The sequence below is a fragment of the Erythrolamprus reginae genome, chromosome Z (genome assembly GCF_031021105.1).
Source record: "Erythrolamprus reginae isolate rEryReg1 chromosome Z, rEryReg1.hap1, whole genome shotgun sequence".
Taxonomy (NCBI): domain Eukaryota; kingdom Metazoa; phylum Chordata; class Lepidosauria; order Squamata; family Dipsadidae; genus Erythrolamprus; species Erythrolamprus reginae.
In genome coordinates this window covers 38,442,375-38,464,456 of record NC_091963.1, presented here as the reverse complement: position 1 = coordinate 38,464,456, position 22,082 = coordinate 38,442,375, and the positions used below count along the sequence as shown (strand labels likewise).

General features: G+C 36.5%; 1 protein-coding gene across 1 annotated transcript in view; it reads left to right on the top strand.

The window, feature by feature from the left end:
* The window catches only part of THSD7A (thrombospondin type 1 domain containing 7A), a 367,936-nt gene that overhangs the window by 93,083 nt on the left and 252,771 nt on the right, over positions 1-22,082 (top strand). Inside the window, exon 6 of the mRNA XM_070730018.1 lies at positions 11,092-11,654. Within this exon, the coding sequence (XP_070586119.1) occupies positions 11,498-11,654 (157 nt within the window). The 5' untranslated portion in view covers positions 11,092-11,497. The remainder of the gene's footprint in view (positions 1-11,091; positions 11,655-22,082) is intronic.

Here is a 22,082-nt window from a genome sequence, read left to right as displayed (position 1 = left end):
GGCGGCGGGGCTTCTTGGCGGCCACCCGAACCTGAACTTTTGCTGAACCTCCGGGTTTGGCGTTCGGCGGCGGGTTCATAAGACGGAAAAAGTTCGGAAGAAGAGGCAAAAAATTTCCAAACCCCGGGTTCGTATATCGGATTGTTCGTATGGCGAGGGGTTCGTATCACGAGGTACCACTGTATATCTAAAGAAGCTTCTTGAAACAGAAAAGGACAGATATACTTAAAAAGTCCCAGAGCAGTAGTTTTAACTTTGACAAATAGTTGTGCTTTGTTTTTTTTAAAAAAGCGAAGTCTTCTCTAGTATATTTTCCTTGTTAATTTCTTCATTAGTGCCCATGACAAATTGTCAGTGTAACTATTTATTTCTCTTTCTTTTGCCATTCATTTTCTTAACTAGCTGACAATGTTAAGGCTGGCAGAATCTGCATTTGCTGCTCAGCACATTCAAGTATTATTTAAGTTGCGATATGATTATAATGAACATTCATCATCCTTTCAGTGATACCATTTTTGCAGTGGAGAACTTTCATCATTTCATTGAATGATATCAAAGGGAATGGATTTATGATCTCTAGAAAACAGTCAAAAGCACTTCCCAACCAAGGTTATCTTTCATATCTGAAAACATCTTAGAGTGTCAAAGCCACTACTGTCAATCCATTAGAAATTTCCAATTTCAGCATAGCTAATAAAGCAAAGATGTCTGCCCTTGTTAGAGGAATCCAAAATAATTTGCATCATTTCAAGTGTCTTCTTAAATTTCATTTGATTTGTACTAGGGTCAATACAATATTTCCAAACTTAGTTTCAGATATTTCTTCTTTAATTAAAGGTAGTACTGAATTATAATCACACACTAGATAAGAAAGGGGGTATAAAATCTAGACAACAACTATGAAACCAATATATCGATATTGACTGGTGGTCCTACGCCCAAATTTTGACGAAATGGAATAAAGACAAAAAGAAAGAAGGAATCCAAGAAAAAGATAGTATAATTGATAAAATATTACTAGGATATGGGAAAAATTTATAACCAAAATGTATAATTATATAATGGGGTACACTATGGAAACTGAATTAGTAAAAGAAAATATGATCACCTGGGCCAAAAACATAGGTCATAGCATTTATATTGAACAATGGGAACAAATGTGGAGAAACCTGAAAATTACTAAATCAGTTCCGTATAAAGAAAATCTACAAAAAATGTTTTATAGATGGCACTTATCACCAACGAGACTGGCCAAGATCTACCCCAACATAAAACCAAACTGTTGGAGATGCAATAGCAAAGCCGGAACCTTCTTTCATCTATGGTGGACATGCCCTCCCATAAAAAAACTATGGAAAAAAATTCAAATATGGATACAACAAATCACAGCAATCTCATTAAAACTTACACAAGAAATATTCCTCCTGAGCATAATGGATTCGAAAATTAAAAAAGAAGACACATACCTAATACAACATATAATTACAGCTACAAGAATCACAATAGCACAAAATTGGAAAAGAGACAATACACCAAATGAAAGAGAAATTATTAAAAAAAATTATGATTGTGCAGAAATGGATAGGCTCACCCAAAAACTTAAAAATAAAGAAGATTTGAGATTCTATAAGAATTGGGAAAAATTTTACGACTGGGTAAAAAATAAAAAACAAATGGAGAAAGGAAAGAAAAACAAGGAAATAATATAAAATGTAGATTAAAATATATTAATGGATAGCGTAGAAATGGCTATACAAAACGTAAAACTCTGAATGGTTATATCGGATTATTATGAATATTTTGATCAATCCAATACGATCTCTTCTCAAGTGTAATTTAGAAATGTATTGATAAAAATAAAATAACAACAAAACCGCGGCAACCATATGCCGCCCAATTAACAATCTAAACTTTTTTAGAACTATCATAGTTCAGTGGGGGGAAGGGGATGGGAGGAAGACCCAGAAGACTTAAAGGATAACGAACTATAAAAATATAGTATTTCAGCCATAATAGGTTATGATTCTGATATGTATATTGATTAGACAAAGTGTAACTGAATAGAATAATTATATTATGCCCGTGGGTATGTGTTATCATAATGTTATCAATTAAGATGCATCTTCCTCCCTTTGTATATAACTCTGTAAATAAATAAAAATTATTTTTTTTAAAAAAAATAAAGGTAGTCCTTCTTAATAGGACCAGAACTCTGTTCTAAATAATTGGGTAATTAGTACTAGAACCCTGTTCTAAGTGACACAGCCATAAAGCATAGTGACCATATCAATTTACAACAGCTGCTGTGACAGATCCAATTGCCATCACTGGGTGAATCTTAAAGGTGTAATCATATACCAACTTCCCCATTGACTCTGTTGGTCAGAGGAGAGATAAGAATTCAAATGGTGTTTGTATGACATGGATACTATGACATTGTAATTGCAATCTGGTTTCCAAGTGCCTGAAACACATGTGACTAAACAGTCACAATTTTGAGCTTCCAGTGTAAATATCTCTTGTTCAGCACTGTCCTAATATTGGATGGTTGCTGAAAGAATGATATTTCAATGAGGATGATATGTACAGGCTTCAGTATTTGATAAATGCACCCTACCAAAAACATGTATGCACTGTAATTAGGATCTGCATTCTTCTTCCTATAGAAAGGAGAAAAAAAATAAGATGGAGAAGTCATTGGATGATGTGCAGAAAAAAAGGAGAAAAAGTCATATATAGTTTGGAGTTCTACAAATCCTTCCAAGTAGGAGTTTTGCAAATTTTTACGAGCTGCTTTTGGCTCTCTCTATTGGTATGTGTTACCTTTTATAGAATTTTATTATAATGTTAATACAGAATAAAAATTAATATTTAGAATGGAAAATGAAAATGAAAGGAAGCTAAAAAGAACAAAACTGCGAAAATCAAATAAAAGAATTATATAGATGTGACTTCTAGTTTACTTTTACAGGAGTTAAAATGTAAATACAAAATACCCTTTTATTCTATAATTTCAACATTATTTACATCTTCTTTGTAATCAAGTTTTTCTTTCTTTCTAATCCTCCAAACCATATATCTTTTTTTGCTCCCTGTTTCTTACAAAAAAAAAAAGGTAGATCTAAATCAGTAGATTTAGACAATGTATTATCGCTAATAAAAGCAGTCAATTTGACCATTCTGAGAAAAAACAAAAAGAGGATTTTTGAAGCTTGAAGTAGGAAATGAGAATTACGAAGTAAGAAGGTTAGAGAGAATTTGAAGTGCTGGCATTAAGGCAGATGGAAGGGACTAGGGAACGCCTGAAAATAGGACATGGTGTGTCAAGGAATCCCAAGAGACAAAGCAGTGATACAAATGATTGATTATATAATAGTAGCTAAAGTATATTCTCCAGCAGCAGATTTTCTTTCTCCAATCAAATTCATTCCAATTATCTTGTACTACAAACATCATTTATTGATGCTAGGGATCATGATAAATATGGACTAGCCTTTACAGAGAATAACCCTTGAAGAAGATTAGCAAGAGATTTTTGATTCTAAGCATACAATCAGATGCCATGCCATTTAGTAGTAAACAATGCAAGATTGTGTTCCAGAACATCACTTGAACTAGTGAAGAGGAAAGCGACATGGCTTTTAAAATTTTTTACTTGTTGGAATTTGCTGGTTCCATAAAACAGGACTTGTTGCCCTGTTGATGTGGTCCATACATAAATGATTACATTTTCTTGTCACTGGTCTATGATTTTTGGTTTGGTCTGTTCTATGTTCAGGGGAAGAAAAAATTGGGAGAAATCCACCACCTATTTTTAATATATTAGTATGGATAACATTTACTAGGATTGTTCTAACACTGCAGGGAAAAAACAAACTCTTTATCTCCAACTGATGAAGTTAAAATTGAAATGAGTGAATCTTCCATCAATAATCTTCTACAGGACACAAAATAACCACAGAACCTATTGAATTGATGACCTGAATGTGGTCAAGTATGACACCTAGAGGCCACACATTCTGCATCTCTGCAAACATGCCTTTTATTATTGATTTGTCTAATACTATTTTAGTCATTTTAGGAGACAGTTAAATATGTTTAGCATATTGATTGAAGATTTTGTTAGATAAATTATACTTTCCAGTTTAAAATACATAATAAAAATAGAACTTTTCTTTCTTTCCTTCATCTTAAATTTCTCCTGGTAATAATGATGATATTCCAAGACATTGCTTGGAATACTATACTCCAGCCAGAGAAAGCAAAGGCACATTCCTACATATAGTTTGATGTTTTTTTTAAGAATCTCACATCTCCCTCTACAGATGGGAGAAGACTAACTCCAAATAACAAGCTGAATAAGTGTTTATTGGATGCTTGCTTTAATAATTCATACGAAGATGAAATGAACCAAGAGATTAATATTACACTGATCAAGTAAAATTAATTTCAATTGGGAAAAACTCAATTTGTGGCAGCACTATTTTTACAGCAAGGATGAGGAATTGAACATAGTGCTTCTTTCGAAGAAGTGTTTTGGGAAAAACTTGCATCATGAGAATATTTTTTCATAAAATCCTATTTGATGCACCAATGCACCCCTTCAAGTTACTGCGTCGTTTACATTAGTGAATAATCACAGAAAATTGAGGTTGCTGAGTTAAACGATATCTCAAAATGTGACTGAACCCAGATTAATCATATTTAGCAAAGCAACAGGAATTTTTCATAGAAGACTAATTTCAATATGTTTACTATGGTTATTTCTGAAACCATTTTTAAAAATAATATTGTGTATCATGGCATTACTGAGAAACTAAGCCAATTCAGACAAAGAATAATTCAATTCAATTCAATTTATTAGACTTGTATGCCCCCCTCCCCGAGGATCCGGGACAGCATAATATAAAACAGTTTTTCAAAACTGTTGAAAAGAGTACAAAAAACTCTTCAAAACACATGCAAAAAAAAGTTCAAAAAATGGTTTCAAATATAAACCATAATCCTGTAAGTAGTCTGAACCAATCAGTATGTGGATTTTCACATAATATCGGTGAGGATGCCGTAACTTTTTGTAAATTTAGATAAGCATAAAAAGCTCATGGAATTAAAAGAATATTGGTAGTTAGGTAACCAATGAGGCAAAAAGACATTGTGATGTCATAAAGAAATGCAAACCAGTCAAGATTGCCTCGTCACTACTACCAGTATGAGATATCCTAGTTCCTGTATGTAATTCAAGGAAAGGAAACACATTAGTCAACTGGGAACTATAGGACAAATATGGAGATATGTTTATTTTAATCTACATGATTGAAGAACCATGGAAAGTGTAAGTTTTTACATTTTAACTTTATATTATAAAAAAGAAACATACAGTATTTTAGAAAATCTATATGCTGATCTTGAACAGCAGTTTATTCAATATTGGGATGTTCAAATTACATGACCATACTTCCTCATAATCTATAACTTGTATGTTGACAGTATCTTATCATTAAACTATATGAGTTTCTACCATAGTACCTTTAAACAATTTTGCCTAAATTTTACAATGCGAGAATTCTTATAAAATTTACTTTAAAAATTATTTTTGAGACTACTAGTAGATTTTAATAGAATTATTGTTTTATAGTATCTTATAATGCAAACCTTTTTATTGGTTTCAGAAGCAATTCTAGCTATAATTAACAGAGAACATAAGAAGGCACTTATTCTGTTTCTCACTTCTGACAAGTGCTAGGTGGTTTGCAATCAGATTATAAAGTAGAAATAGAGGTTTTTGATGCTTCCAAGATCAATACACTCTCTACATAAGCGTGGTACATTGGAACACTGATTTCCTATGCTTGATTTATCATGGAGAACATAACAAGCAACATTTTTGCTCACTTATTTAAGAAGGTAGCTAAAGAGGAGAAGTTCCCAGGAGAAGCATACTGAGAATGTTTTCAGCAGGGCAAACATGTTTAGATGGTTGCCGCAAAAACCAATAGAGTCAAAAGAGAAATAAGATCTGCGGAGAGGGGGGGGCATACAAATCTAAATAATAAATACCGGTAAATAAAAATAAATAAATCTTGATCATGTAGCAGAATGGTCAAACAACTAACAACTTCAAATCTCAAACAACAAATGTTCTGTCTTACACATTGGCAAAAAGAATCAGAATACAAAATACAAACTTGGAGGAAATGAATTTGTAGATGACCCTCACTCTGTCAAAGACCTTGGAGTACTCATATCCAATGACCTAAGTGCTAGAGCCCACTGTAACAACATTGCCAAAAAGGCACTAAGAGTTATTAATCTAATTTTACTAGCTTCTTTTCTGACAATATTACATTGCTAACCAGAGCTTATAAAACATTTGTTAGACCAATTCTGGAATACAACTCACCTGTCTGGAACCCGAATTCCATATGAGACATGAATACAATCAAGAAAGTCCAGAAATATTTCACAAGAAGAGTCCTTCACTCCTCTACTTGCAACAAAATACCTTGTTCCACCAAAGTGAAATACTGGGATTAGGCAATTTGCAACTACGTTGCCTCCAATTTGATCTAAATGTAGTTCATAAAATCATATGCCAAAATGTCCTTCTTGTTCATGATTTCTTCACTTTCAACCACAGCAATGTAATAGATTCAAACTAAATGTAAACCGCTCCAAACTCAACTGCAGAAAATACGACTTCATCAATAGAGTTATCAATGCCTGGAATGCACTACCTGACTCTGACTGTCTACAGTTGATCTCTCCCCGTTTCTAAGAAAAATGCATGTGCACCACTGTGCCTACCGTCCCTGCCCTACTGTCCTCTTTTATTGCTACTTTTTACTTATGTTTATACAAACTACTACATCCTATATACATGTTTGACAAAGAAACAAACCAATAAATAAATCTTGTGACACTTAAAATCTAAGCTAGGAGAAAAGTTTAAAAAGTGTGTGTGGGATTTAAATCAGTAAGACAGTAAAGAATCATGCAAGTTATTGTAATCAATTGTTTGGTCAGTTTTGGATTGATTAAATGTTGCTTTCTCAACTAGTTCCCATTTCAGGCAATCACGGCATTGGTCTATTGACTAGTCAATAAATATTGGGAGATGAAAAAGATCAAGTTTGTATAATTATTCCTATTGCTGCTGATACTGCTAGTATTGCAATAGGAAAAGGTTACTAATTTTTTTTCAGCATAGGAGTGAACACAATATGCATCCTTCTGATTTTTGTTCTACAATGCTAGAACTTTTCTATTATATGGGACAACAACAATCTGGGGCACCAACTGTTAAGAACTCAATGAATTTTAGACAGAAGTTGCTTTTTTTCAAGAGGCTGCTGGACTTTCTGATTTATGCTCCTTGCAGTCAGTTAGTTATTTGCATTTTATATCTGAGCTTGGAAACTAACTGCTCATTTATTTATATCCAACTTTTATTATTATAAATAACCCAATGCAGCAAACATACCCGAGACTCCCAAAGGTGCACTTTCAAGAGGCAATTTCACTTTCTGTTTTTTCTTTGAAGACATTTCACTTCTCATCTAAGAAGCTTCTCATTCAAGAACTGAAAAACCTTCTTGAATGAGAAGTGAAACATCTTCAAAGAAGAACCAGAAAGTCCAGTTGCCTTTTGAAAAAGTAACTTTGGGATAACCATGTCTTTAAGTTCAGTTGACTCTTGAAAAATAAGTTTTGTGAAAACCATGACCTGGATGATTAATAATCTCCATAGACATTTAGCTATGCACTTTGGGATGGCATACTTTTTGAATGGTGTGGAAGTATAAAAAGATTTCAAAAAAATTGCAGGCTGTAGGTACTATTTGGATTTCAGTTTGAGATGCAAACTAGAGAGACTCGTCCCCAACATCCTGCACCTATTTTCAACAGTAAAGGGTCACAGAGCAGAGAACATCATGCAGAAACATCCCACAGCTTCAACTTCTCAATGAAAGAATAAGAGAGATGAGCTGAAGAAGCTTGTTGGATGAGAAGTAAAATGTCATCAAAGAAAAACCAGAAAGTCCAGTTATGGGACAACCATGACCTGGCTGACTGAGAATCTCCATAGACAATTGGACAGAAGAAAAAATATTTTATAGATTTATTCCATATGATCCATAGTTTTTGAAGTAGAATAGGCCTAGAAGAGTATTTTTATAATGCCTATTCAGCTCAGCAGCAATAACGGCAGATTTTGTTTTGTTTCTTTTGCTTACCTTTATTAGTCTATATAAATTTATTAATGCATAAAATCCTTTTATTTAAGTGGTGCATTTAATTTAATTATACCTGTTAAGAAAATTAATCTGGAGAGTAAAACAATTCGGACATTAGCAGCAATGGAAGCAATACTTCTCTTTTTGTATTGAAAATAATTCTTCTAGTTTAGTCATATTGTAAGTTTTGAAATAATAAAATTAAGGAAATCATTTGCATTCTATTTTATTATCAGAATATCTATATTAGTTCTCTGACATGCTTTGTCTGGCAATGTATATTTGTGCATTCAACAAAACTCCCCCGTTAGTATTTTTGACAAAACATAGCTTATATATATATATATATTTTAAATAGAATTTAGGATCTGAATGCTGTTTTAATAATGGAATTATCTTTTTTTCTAATTTACTTTTGATGTATTGTGATTATAGATATGTTGGATTTATAGAACTCCAATTTTTCAGTCATGTTGACTAGATGTTGTATTTCAACATAGTGGGGACATAGGGCTGATTCTGATATTAAATAATCCTTTGATTATTTAAATGTATCTGTGCCCATCCCCATAAATCCCCCTTTCCTCTCCTCTTTCTCACATTTCATTAGAACTGGAAAGATTACCCCAGTTTCGGAAGCTTCTGTTTGTATAGTGGATTGCTTTTTTTTAAAAAAAAAGAGAAATACAGACTTCTATGGATCCCTTTGGAATGGAGCCATGGCAGCATGGAGCTAAAAATGGTTATCCATTGCCTTTGATTATTCAAATCTTTTCCACCTCTGCTTCTCTACCCCATACAAGTCCTTGAACACTGACAGAAGGCCTCTAATTTGAAGTTCCCTGCTGAGACACATCTTTGCTCTCACATTCAAGAGCTCTTTCTGATTCAAAGCCGCATAAGGCCAGAATTGTCACAGAGCAAGCCTCAGCTTTACACATTCATGAATTTCAGAGTTGAAATTTGATTTGTGAATACAAAAGAGCCCTTGTTTAAGTTGAAACTATTTAAATAGTCAAAAGAATGTTCTTTTATTATTTCAGATGGCCTCAATGCCAGCGGAGTATACAAATGAGTATTTTCGCATCAATTCCTGGATGTGAAAATGTTCCTTCCTTAAGTGTAGGAATGAGTAAATTTTCTGGTTGGGAAATGATCAAGCATGATATGAAATAATACCTTCTTATTTTGATTGTACATTAGGGTTATCATGTCTGGGCTCCAGAAATCCCAAACAATCACAAGATGGCAGCAACTGGGAGTTTCTGAAACTGTTGCCATCTTGTGGTCATCTGGATTTCTGCAGCCGATAATCTGGTAGCTCTTATACTCTCTGATTCTTTGTGTCCTCCATCAGAATGCCATGCATTTGTTAAACTCAGATTTTCTGAATATCTGATAATCTCCTGACTGCTGCTGCTTTTTTCTACAGCTGAGGAGTAGTAATCTACCCTTGCTTACTTCTCTTAATCACAGCCTCACTGCACCAGGTCATCCTGAGCCTTTAATTCCCCCTTAAAGGCAGGCTAGAGTAGAAAGTAAACAAATACAAATTTGCAGCCTTCACATTGCTAATTTGTTCTGATGTCAGAATATTTAAACAGATGAAGACCTGGGAATTATTTGATTGGAAGCTGTTTTTAAGTCCAGCACTTGGGAAAATGGATGAGGCTACGAAGCTTCTGAAAAATGACAGTTTTCCCAAGAGATACTTGCTGAAGCTTGTCTTTTTCAACAATTGCATCCTTATTATTTTAAACCTCTTTGGTTGCTCTGCTGCTAGAATAGGGCCTTTCCACTACATTCTTTTTTCCCCCTGTAAAGTCTTACAATAGCTTTTCTCAGAGCTATTCTGTGTCTTTTCATTTCTGGTTCTTCAGAACACCAGGCAGCCCTGCCTTTTGTTCCAGTTCATTGGGGTGAATTTAAAATAATGCCTTCTGCTTAACATAAAGGCCGACCATTGTTGTCTTTTTGCTCTGTCCTATGTTCTTTGTCAAGCCCAGTATTCTCTACTGAGATCAGGAGCATCTTCAGTGCCCCTTAATTTTATGCTTTGCAAACAGCCTTTCCATGGGGATTGCACCTCAAAATCAGTGTGACTTGACTAGCAGTTTATATTTTGTGAACAAATAAATTATTCAGGCTGGCAGCAGAGATGAGAATCTAACATGCGCTCCCACACATTGTCAGGAAAGCACTTTTGACAAGTAATAATGTTAGATCTGCTGCCTGTCAAAGATACACTCTTACAAGATGACTTAAAATGCCTGTAATCCCCCCTCCCACTGTCCCCCTCCCCCTCTCCTCTCAGCAAGATTATTTCAGCCATTCCTTTTCCGCATTCAACATCAGAAGGGGAGGTATAAAACAACTGTAAAATATTGGGCATAAGATTTGTGGGTTGTTGTTTTTTTAAAAAAAGGTATTGGCTGTATTTATTTGCTTGCACAGAAATAAAGAGACATCAAAGGAGCTGCATAATCAAGTAGGTCTATTAATCTTTACTAGGTATCAGAGATCAAAATGATCCACATGCAGTTTTCACAGGATTTTTTTTTTTTTTTTAAACGATGTTTATCTTTGCTGTTACATTTTGACTCTGCTTGCCTGGATAGAACTAAGTGTGAGTTAACCTCCTGGCAACTTGCTTTAAAAGAGGAGGGAAATCACTGGGGTTTATCAGTTGTTCACACTTGCTCAATAATGCATACTGGTGATGGATTGTTCTTCTGAGGGACGTACCAGAGAGGGTTGGATCCTTGTGATTGCAGCATTTGGTTATTGGTGTTTGTTCTCCCCCTCCTTTCTCCTCTTCTCCCCTCCCCTTCCCTCCCCTTCCCATTTCTCTCTCCAGCTGGTGTAAATGACTGCTGTGGCCTCAAAGACCAAGAGAACCTGCTCAGTCAGCTGAAGCCCCCTGTGGACAGCTGTCTCTCCCTCACTCTCAGCTGATGGAAACGGCTAGTAACCACTGAATGGGGGAGAGTGAAGTAAAACCACAGGACCAGCAGCTGCAGCTCCAGTGGTTGCAGCAGCAGCAGCAGCAGCAGCAGCAGGAGGAGCAAGCAAGAGCTCTATTGTTCCCAAGTCTTAAACAGTTTTCTTCCTTTCCAACTGAAATGCACAATAGCTGGAAAGCCATTTCCAGTCTCCCTGCCCTCTGAAGAAATCCTGACCAGAGAGGCGGGTGGGAGAAACCCTTCAGGCAAGGGTTCTCTATTGTGCTGCTGGTTTGAAGTGTGAGCAGGCTCCTGGCAGGCATGGAGATGGCAGAGCAGTATATAGCTTTCCTTGGCGGTGTCGTGATCTCAGCTCACTCAAGCAAGTGCCTGGAGGTCCTTGCACTTCTGTGGTTTGCGATCTGGGTCGCCACGGCACAAAGTGAATTGGAAACTTCAGTGTATTTGTGGAAGACAGGTAAGTGAATCGGGGAAGTGTGTGCCTTGTCCTTTGGGTTATTCCTGGGGTATCCACTTATGCATTTCTCCTGACTCTATAGCAGGGTGCTTAAAAGTCCGTTGTTTCTATAATCTTATAGAAAAGAGGGGACCATGGAATGTTTGAGAAGCAAGGAGAAAACAGGATCAGAGCCAATAATTGTGGGCACCATAAGAATGTCCCAAAAGCACCACAAAGAGGAGCCAGGAAAATTGCATGCATTTGAGTTGTGGTTTGAAGTCTTTATATTTTAGGAGTTGTGGATTCTTTAAAGTTAGGTGGGTGGGATAGGCTATGACATGTGCAGAAACTGATGATGGATTGAAAGAAATAATCCCTAAAGCTTCCCATATTTCATAACTAAAAATGTTCATGGCAAAAATAAGACAAGTGAATTTAATATCAAACCAGGCAGATGATTTTTTTGGAGTCATAATAATGTGTCTGATTTACACAGTGAATTCTTTTCAACTTTTTAAGTAAAAATCAGTGGGGTTTTTTACATATGACTTTGCTGCATTAATGTATAACCTTTTAAATGCCAGACACTTATAATCTGTTTCTTAAAATAATATAAACTGCTTTTGTCTCAAAACACACCAGCTGAATGCAGTTCTTAACATTCAAAAAATCAACAGACTTGCAAAAAAAAAAATCAGCTACTGTCTCCTAGAGTTTTTTTAAAGTAAACTGAAAGATAGTACTTTTTCAGTAGATCTCTTCTTGAAATTTAACAGCAGCAGCAGCAAAAATGGTTATATTGTCTGCTTACTGAGAAGAAAAACCATTGTATTTGGAAGGACGTATTCGCAATAGAGCTATATAGAGCTGTGCTATTTGAAATTATACAAAGGTTTGCAGAAATGTACAGTATTTGCATACATTTGTTTCTTGCTATTTGAGGGACAAAGGGACAGTTAAACATACAGTTATAACAATATCTTGCAGTTTAATGATTACATCTATTCAGCTGTTCAAAGAAGAGAATGAAGATGAATCTCTTCAATAGAAGTCAAGCTTTCCCAGTAAGAAATGTGAAAGGGGTTGGGTGTAAATCTATTTTTGGGGGGAAGAATCTGGATTTTGAAAGATCAATGATCTAATGACCATAGTACAAATGTAAAAGGAGCCTTACATTATTTTCATTTATTGCATTATTGATTAATCCAAGAGAATGTCTACTGTCCATCAGAGTCAGGTATCACATGTTAACCATGAAGTGTATATAGCTAGTTATATCTACTTTTGTAGAGTTCCAAAGCATTACGTCTAACACCTGTGAATTTTAAAGGAGCATTGATTCTTTGTCTGGACCACAATCATTCTATGGTATAAATGTTTTCTTTTCCTTGCATTATTTTTTACTAATTTAAAAAAATCAGTAGAGGATACTAAATACAATAAATTGACAAATATTGATAGTCACAGTGTAGTCAAGTTTATTTCAGTAATAATTGTTATCCATGTTGCAATATGTCCTGGAATGCGATGTTTTGCTATATACATTTTGCTTCTTTAGAGAGCAAGGAAATATTTGGCGATAGAAAGTAATTAACATTTCAATTATAAATCCTTATCCCATGCAACTTTTGTAAATTATAGGAAGTAGGAATTATTTTCCTACTGTTCCCTGCTTCCCACTATGGATTTTTGTGCATGCATTTTCATTTTCTGATTATTCAATCTGCATAACTCTCTGTCAACTGCTAGAAGATTGATCTTTGGGATTTTATGAAAATGAAGCACCAGAGCCTACATTCATATCTGAATACTCACCATCTATATAGGTAGCCCTCTCAACTTATAACTATTTGTTCAGTGGCTGTTCAAAGTTATGGTGCTGAAAAAAAGGACTTAAAATCTAGATCTGAAATTATGGCCATTGCAGTTACATGAACATGTTATCATAATTTTAGCTCTTAACTGCCCACCCATACTTATAACAACAAAAGCACTTTAACTCCTCTCCTATCTTGTGGAGTGGCAAGCGGCCTAAGAATTGCATGACTCTAGATCTGCTCGTAACACCTGAGAAGCCTTAGCTGCCACTACCCACTTCACAGCCATTTGTTTGTCTGGTTGCCTTCTCTCCCTATTCCCACATCTTATTTTTTCTTTTGCTTTCTGTGCTCATCCACCAGAGCTGAAACAGAAGTGCCTCATCAATTCGCTATTTCTTTTTTGGACTTGAGGTCACCATCCTATTCTGTGTTCTGCCGGCGTGTTTCAACCGCCTGTAATTACAGGGTAATTAGTCCAGGAAGACACACACCACACGATAAAAGGAAAACCCAAAAGTTTTTATAAACAGAAAAACAGAAACAGCTCCCTTTTTAAATGTCAAAGGGATTTTCTGGTACACACAAGGCATAGGTTAAATGCAGTCCAATTGCTCACCCAATAACTGGGAAATTGAGTCCAATTCTAAAGTCCAGAGAGTCCACACATACAATCCTGAACAGCAAAAACCACGATATTGACGAAACAATAAATCAGATAAACTGCCATGAGGCTAAAACACTGGGCTGCACTTTTATCTGTAGCACTAATTACAGCAGCCCCATCCAACTATAGGTGGCCTCATTTTCTCTTGTAATAATCCTTCAGTTGTTGTCTCCTATGCATCACTCTACGCATGTGTGGATGTGTCATTAATTCTTATTCAGAATCCAAGGATTGTACAGATGATTTATCACCTCCTGGGCTGTCTGCCAAACTCCCCTCTTCCCTGTCACTCACACTTCCTTGGTCAGAGGAGGCTTCATCGGCAGATTCCATCAGGAGCAAAACAGGCCTGTGGCATGTGGATGTTTCCCCCACACCCACCTGCACATTCCTTGGGGCAGGAGCTGGGCCACAGCTAACCACAACAATTCTGGGTGTTTCAACTTCTCTGGCTTCCTACACATGGTAGTTCTCAATCCTGCCGGGCAGCATACCCACAAAGTCCCAGTAAGTGCCACCAAGTATTCATTTACTCATCTGCCTTCTCTCCCAATTCCTTGAAACAGCATTTTATTTTTTGCACCCAACCACCACAGTCAAAGCAGAAGCACATCTTTGTCTTGCTTTCTGCGATCCAGCTTTTCTAACAGGTTTCCTACACGTAGCCCCCTGAGCTTTCAGAATGCTATGCTGCCTTTGGAAAACTTTTGTTAAGATAGTGCAGCTTTATGGAGATGGGGTAGCATTCTGAAGCATCAGAGAGCCAAATATAAAAAACCCAGGATGAGATGGATCAGAAAGGTTTCTACTTCAGACTTAGTCCAAAAAGCCCTTCTGAAACACGTCCACTTCAGACTTGGTGGATGAGCACAAAATTCAAAAAGTTCATGTGGTTAATTGGGAAAGAAGACAACTGTGTGAATGAATGCTATTGGGGACTACAGGGGGTATGGGTGTGGCACAGCTGAGACTTCCCAGGGGCCTGGCAAGAAGCTCCAAAGCCACGAAAGTCTACGGCTGCTTTCTGCCCCACAAAGCAAAGTGCAAGGCAGCCAAAGAGCAGAGATAGGGCGATAAGTGAATGGGAGAAATTAAAAGTCACCCTTTCCTTTACTGAGGCTTAGACTGGGAGGGACTAAACGTGGAATAGATTGGATTGCATTGAGTGCTCTTTTAATGACCTGCAGTTCTCAGGAATCGACTGTGGCAGAGATTCTGAGATTGCTGTCATAGATTCATGGTCACACAATGTCTCACTTATAAAGTGAGACATTTTATAACAGTAGTCCTGTCCCCAGATTGTGGTAACAACCTGAGGATTACCTGTAACCCTTGCCAAACTTGGAATGGGAAAAAAGTGCAAAACCTGCCCCTTCTTGAAGTGTTTTATTCACATCTCATTACATATAAAGTACATAGGTATATGCCAACCATATGAATGTTCAATACCTTCCCTTATTTTGTGACTTCAAGATGGTCTTTTGTTGCAACGTGCTAGGAAAATAGACAAGAACAGAGTGTACAACACATAGTATAAACCTGATCTCATTAAATTAAACAGTACAATTCAATAATGCACTTCCTTGTATCAGGCTTCCAAAAATACCAAAAATGCCTTGTTGAGCCAACATCTCATTCTAAGCAGAAGTCCACAATTCGAGGTCACCAAAAACTTTAAATATATCCCTTCCCCGATATTGTATTTTTAATATGGAGAGGGAAAAGATTAACAAGCTTGTGGGAAGTAATCATATTAATTTATATTACGCTTACTTATTTATTTTTGAATCGAATTTAGTGTTCTTGCAAGCTTCGGACATTACTCTAGCCTCTCCTACTTGTCAGCCATTCTTCTTCAGAAAATTGAGTGCTCATGCTTTTAAATGAAGCACAGTGAAGAATTATAGGATGTGGCTGGAAATTATCAGCATTTTAGTTGATGATGTATGTTATAGAATCTAAAAGATGCTTATTATATGGTGAAGGTTTTTAAGACAAGATATCTTGACTGATTTTGGCCTTCCATTGTGTACTGATATTTTATGTTAATATATTCATATATTCAAAGTTTGTTTTAGAGAAGTATGCATGAGAGCATCTTCTATTATCTGCTACAAGATATATGGGTGACCATTGAAATATTTAAAATAGTTGGGTTATGAAATAGATATTGCAAATGAACACAGCAATTATTCATCCAGTGAAGGGACTGGCAACTCTTAGGCTTCATGAACTTTAATTAAATAAATAAATAAATAAATAAATAAATAAATAATTATGCCGCCCAACTCCTCAAGGATTCTGGGCAGCTTACAACAAATAAAAACAATATTTTAAAGAACAGTTTTAAAAAATAGTTACAAAACCCCAGGAAAAGCCATGCATATCTCTCAATATCTCTCATGGCCAGATTTAGATGTTATCTCACTCGGTCAGTGGCCCCAGGTCTGCCAGAAAAGCCAACTTTGCAGAAAGCCAGTAGGGTGGAGAGGATATAGATCTCCAGGAGTAGCTGGTTCCAGAGAGCCAGAGCCACCATAGAGAAGGCCCTTCCCTGCCGCCCTGCCAGTTGGCATTGTTTGATTGATGGGATCCGGAGAAGACCGGTCCTGTGGGCCCCTATCAGTCATTGGAAGGTATATGGTAGGTATTTTTATAAAAATAAAGGTGGGAAAATAGTGGTGGCCTTTTCTTTTCCACCCTCAAAACCCCCCTACCAATGATGGTGGTGGTGGGAAACATAATTTGGAATGTTTTGTGCTGATTTGTAGTGAAAAAAGCTCACTGAGATCTGTCATGCCCACCCATGACAAATCTACCCCACTCCCCAAACTCACAAAACAATGCCCTCCTTTCGTCTGATATCACTTAAGCCATCAGAAATATGTCAGGAGCATCCAGCTTTTAGGAGAGCAGATTGTACCTCCAAACAACTTACTACTCATCCCTAATGTAACAAAATACTATTTTAAATGTTTAAAAAAATCAGGAGACTAACTTATGCCTATGTAGCCATACTGTTCCTCATTTCATATGTTTGCATTGTTCGGCAACTCAGGCCTGAGTGGTAGCTAAAGGGGTTTAACACATCAAAACAAAGCTTGGAAATGAAAGAATTTCCTTGTTTTATTCTAAAAATATATCAGATCTGCCCTAATCTGAATCACTTCGGGAAGAAAGACCTTCGACCCCATTTGATTAAAGCAAAGAGTTCTTTTACTAAAGGTGATGGTTGCAATAAAGTCAGACTGAGTTTTTCCTATGCTCAAAAGATTCAGAAATGTTTCTTCATAGCCCACCTGTCTCCCCTTGACCAGTCCATTTCTCACCAGCTGGAGCGGGAATATTTTGAGAACACTGAGATGTTTGAGAATACTGTATTCTGCATATTTTCTAAGAGTATCTGGCCTTGGGATGCTGGTACAGACTAGATCTGGCTGCTCTGGTCTGTATCATCTGTCATTCCCCCCTTCCAATTTCCCATCCTGTATACCCACACAGCTTTATTGCCCTTTCATCCTCCTCCCTCCTTCTAACCTTTGATGGCAGGATGCCTGTGAAATGCCAAGGCGAACCAGGCAGAGCTGACAAAACAAAACAAAACAAAAAATAGTTTGATAAATTGGGAGAAATATCCATAATCAGACCACAAAATGTATTGTTTCAGGATTGGATGCTACTGTTACTGTTGTATTGGAAATGAATGATTACCCTTAGCTGCTGAGAAGAAGTAGTAAATGATGGGATCCTCACATAGCACTATTAGTAGTATTCCTACTGGAACTGGAACACTCAATACCATTCCAGGGCTCTGGAATCTGGAGGACTTTGAATTCAGCATCCCACGTGTCCTTCAAAAGTAAAAGTGCTCTTCCCGTCCCTTTCCCATTGAAACTATCACAGAATGTTCAAAAGGAGCATCATATTATTGCAATAAAAGCCCAGCAGCACTGAAGTAGTCACAGCTTCACCAAATTTAATTCCCTTTGGAGTCATGGATCCCAGATTTTGGTTGTATTTTGTACGTCTGCACCATATCATCTACTTAAATAATAAATGAATGAATATTACAATGACAAGAATACATTCATGGCACTACAATTGCACATCCAGTGCTGACTTGGCATCAGATTTTACTGTGTGTCAATGGGATTTATAAATTAGCCAATAAATTCTTCAGAAAATGGGATCAGTTCATAATGAGTCGAATATTATCTTACATGACTGGATTAGGAAGAAATACTATAGTTATTGTCACGGTTTGTAAGTGGTTAATGTCCGTTTGAACATTAACCCCGCGGAGGTGATAGACGAAGCCTTTAGTCATTTGCTCAAAACAAGGTTTCTTTTATTATAAAAATAGAAAAATAAAACATGTCACGAGGGACAAAACAACAAATATGTCTTCACATGATAGAGGTAAAAGGAGAAAAGGAGTTTTAGGGTGAAGAAAAAGGAAGTGATGTTAGTTTTGGCAGGATGTTACATCATAATAGGAGGATCTTAGTAAAAACACACAAAGTTAACTCTTTAATTACTGAATGTCTCTGAGGGCTGGCAATATTTAGCGTGACAGTTATGGAGGTCAGTTTTACCGAAGATAGATATTGGCCCTCACTGAGGATACTGACAAATCTAAATGGGTTTAATTAACTCTTAATTATGTAATTAATTTTGGGGAGGGGCATGTTACATCGAGCATAGTGGATCCTGCTTGTCAACACAGCTAAATTTGATGCTTTGACAATGTAACTCATCTCATACGGAAGGGTAGTAGGATAAGAATATGGTGTGACCACACTTGGAGTACTGTGTACAGTTCTGGTCACCACACCTCAAGAAGGATATAATGGAACTGGAAAAGGTGCAAAAAAGGGTAACAAGTATGATCAAGGAAATGGAGCCCCTCCCTTATGAAACCAGGTTGCAACGCCTTGATCTCTTCAGCCTTTTTTTATTATTATTATACAAATAATACAAAATATAACATAATATACAAAACATAAAACAATGATCGTAACAATTGAGAACGATCGAATGGCGTGTCGATTGACAAGATACAAATTGTGAGCAAGAAAAGGGGAGGGGAAGAAGTAGATAGGGAGAGGGTAGAGAAAAAGAGGGAAAAAGATAGAAAGGATAGAGAACGTTGAAAAGATAGAAAGGGTAAAAGGTTGGCGAATGTCCGGGGGAGCTGTACTGAGAACGAGAACTGTTTTCTATTTCATTAGCTTGTTACCATGGTTCGGTTTATTTATCAAGATTGGTTAGTGCAGGTGTTGAGTTAATCAAGTTAAAGAGATTTTAGAAAGCAATAGTAAAGATACTGTCAATATATATATAAAGTCTCTTAATATTATATTAAATATAAAATAGCTATACAGTATACCAGATTTGTAACTGGTCGAGCTTGTATCTAACATATCCTTCTTATGGCGTGTTATTCTCACTCTTTTTTCCTATCCAATTATAAAAAGGATCCCAACAGTTATTAAATGTATCCATTATTTCGTTTCTTACTATTATAGTTAATTTCGTCATCTCTGCGCAGTATGTAATTTTTTTTATTATTGCATCATTCGGAGGTATCTCATCATTCTTCCACCACTGCGCAAAGGTTAGTCTGGCTGCTGTTGTTAAGTGGACAATTAATTGTATTTGGGGTTTAGGTAATTTTTGTCTAATAATGCCCAAAAGAAAACATTCAGGGGTTTTTTCTATTGTTATTTTAAGTATTTCGTCAATCCAAGTTCCAATTTTATTCCAATAGGTTTTAGCTTTTGAGCATTGCCACCATAAATGGAAGTAGGTGCCTATTTCTTGGTGACATTTCCAACAATAAGATGAAAGTTTATTATTTAGTTTTGTTAATTTAATCGGGGTAATATGCCACCTGTAAAACATTTTAACTAAATTCTCTTTATAGGATGTGGCAATAGTCAATTTATAATTTCTGCTCCAGAGTGTTTGCCACTCCTCTTCTTTAATTTCTTTTTTGAAATCCATATTCCATTGTTTTACATTGATTTTTGTGTTAATATTATCCAATTCATTATAGTTTAGGTAGCAATAGAATTTTTTAATTAATTGTTCTTGGGCTTCTGTACATAGTTTGTCTAACGGGGCATTTTTGATTATTCCAGGGTTACTTTTGTCCTTGTTAAATTTAGTTTGTATCAGCCTTGAAAGATGGCGTTTAAGGGGTGACTTGATTGAAGTGTATAAAATCATGCAGGGGATAGAAAAAGTGGATAAAGAAAAAATATTTTCTCTATCACACAATACTAGGATGAGGGGGCACTCCCTAAAGCTAATAGGTAAGAAAGTGAGGACAAAGAAAGGGAAATATTTCTTCACCCAGAGGGTCATTGGTTTATGGAATTCACTTCCAGAAGAGGTCATGACAGCTGTCAGCCTTGATAGCTTCAAGGCAGGATTAGACAGATTCTTGGATGCCAAGTGTATCGGTGGTTATTGAAATGGATGTCCATGTGCTGCCTCTATGTTGGTTGGGGCAGGCAGGATTCCCTATTCCACTATTTGTTGGGGGTCAAAGGAAAGGGAAGGTTTTGCTTTCTCTTTCTGCTCAAGATCCCCATGTTCAATTGGTGGGTCACTGTGTGACATAGAATGCTGGACTTTATGGGCTTCGGCCTGATTCAGCATGGCTCTTCTTATGTTCTTATGTTAATATCACAGAATCAGGAGATGATGCAAAGTTAGGTAGAAGAGAGATTTTACCCAGCTTCATCATTTGGTACATGAAATTGTGATTATTTACCACTCTGAATGTTGAAAATTACCGATCTTGATTCATCTTAAAATTCTGCAGTAATGAACAGTGTGTGATGGTGGGTGGGTGGGTGGGTGGGTTGCTCCTGGTTTGGCCGGTTCAGCAAACTAAACTGGTAGTGATGATGGCAGGAGGCTCTGCCTACACACCTGGGACACTTCTACATATGCATAGAAGTGTTATGTGCATGCACAAACTGGTAGCAATGGGATTTACAACTCACTAATGATATATATGTATATCTCCCCTAAATTATATAATGAACAGTGTATGGTGGTAGGTGGGTGGTTGGGTTGCTCCTAGTTTGGCCGGTTCAGCAAACTGGTAGTGAAGATGGCAGGAGGGTCTGCCCACACACCTGGGATACTTCTACATATGCATAGAGGTGTTATGTGCACGCACAAACTGGTAGCGATGGGATTTACAACTCACTACTGATATATATGTATATCTCCCCTGAATTATATTCATAAATCTGGATGTGAAAAGTGAGCCAGATGCTAGATATCTAAATTTCAAAATTGCATTGCAATAAAACTTGTTGAGAAATCTCCTGGGGTTGCTGATAATGACAGTCCTAGTATTTACTGTACATTCACTGTTCTTTAAGTTGAACAACAAGGAGAAGAAAATGGGAAGGTTTGCAAACAAGCTGTGGGGGGAGGGGTGCTGATTATCAGCGAATGCTATTTAACTTCAGCAGTAGACAGTTGGAACAAAGGATGAGGCATGTGTCTGGCATGGTGGAGGCACTGTTTTCGGGGAGATGGGGAGGGCCCAGCTGTGAGCTTATTGAAAACAGCAGCTGTTGTTGAGCTGACCATTTTAATATGCGGTGTATTATCTCTTTAGATTAGTATCAGACCATGCTGGACCCCTCTGTGTGTTTTACACACATATTTATCAATGTAAATTTGAGACATTATTGGGGAATGTGTGTACGTAAATTCATGGGAATCCTTCTCACCTGTTTAGCATGCTGTCAGAAGGGAGATACTGATTGGTTATTAAAAGACTAATACAAATTAATTTGATGCACATGGCTTCAACATTTAAACTTCACTCATCTTCTGGAGTATGGAATTATAGAGAACCAGTTATCCATTAATAAATTGCTGAATACATAACAATGGCCGTTTAACAAATATCCAATTCTTTTTTGCAATTAC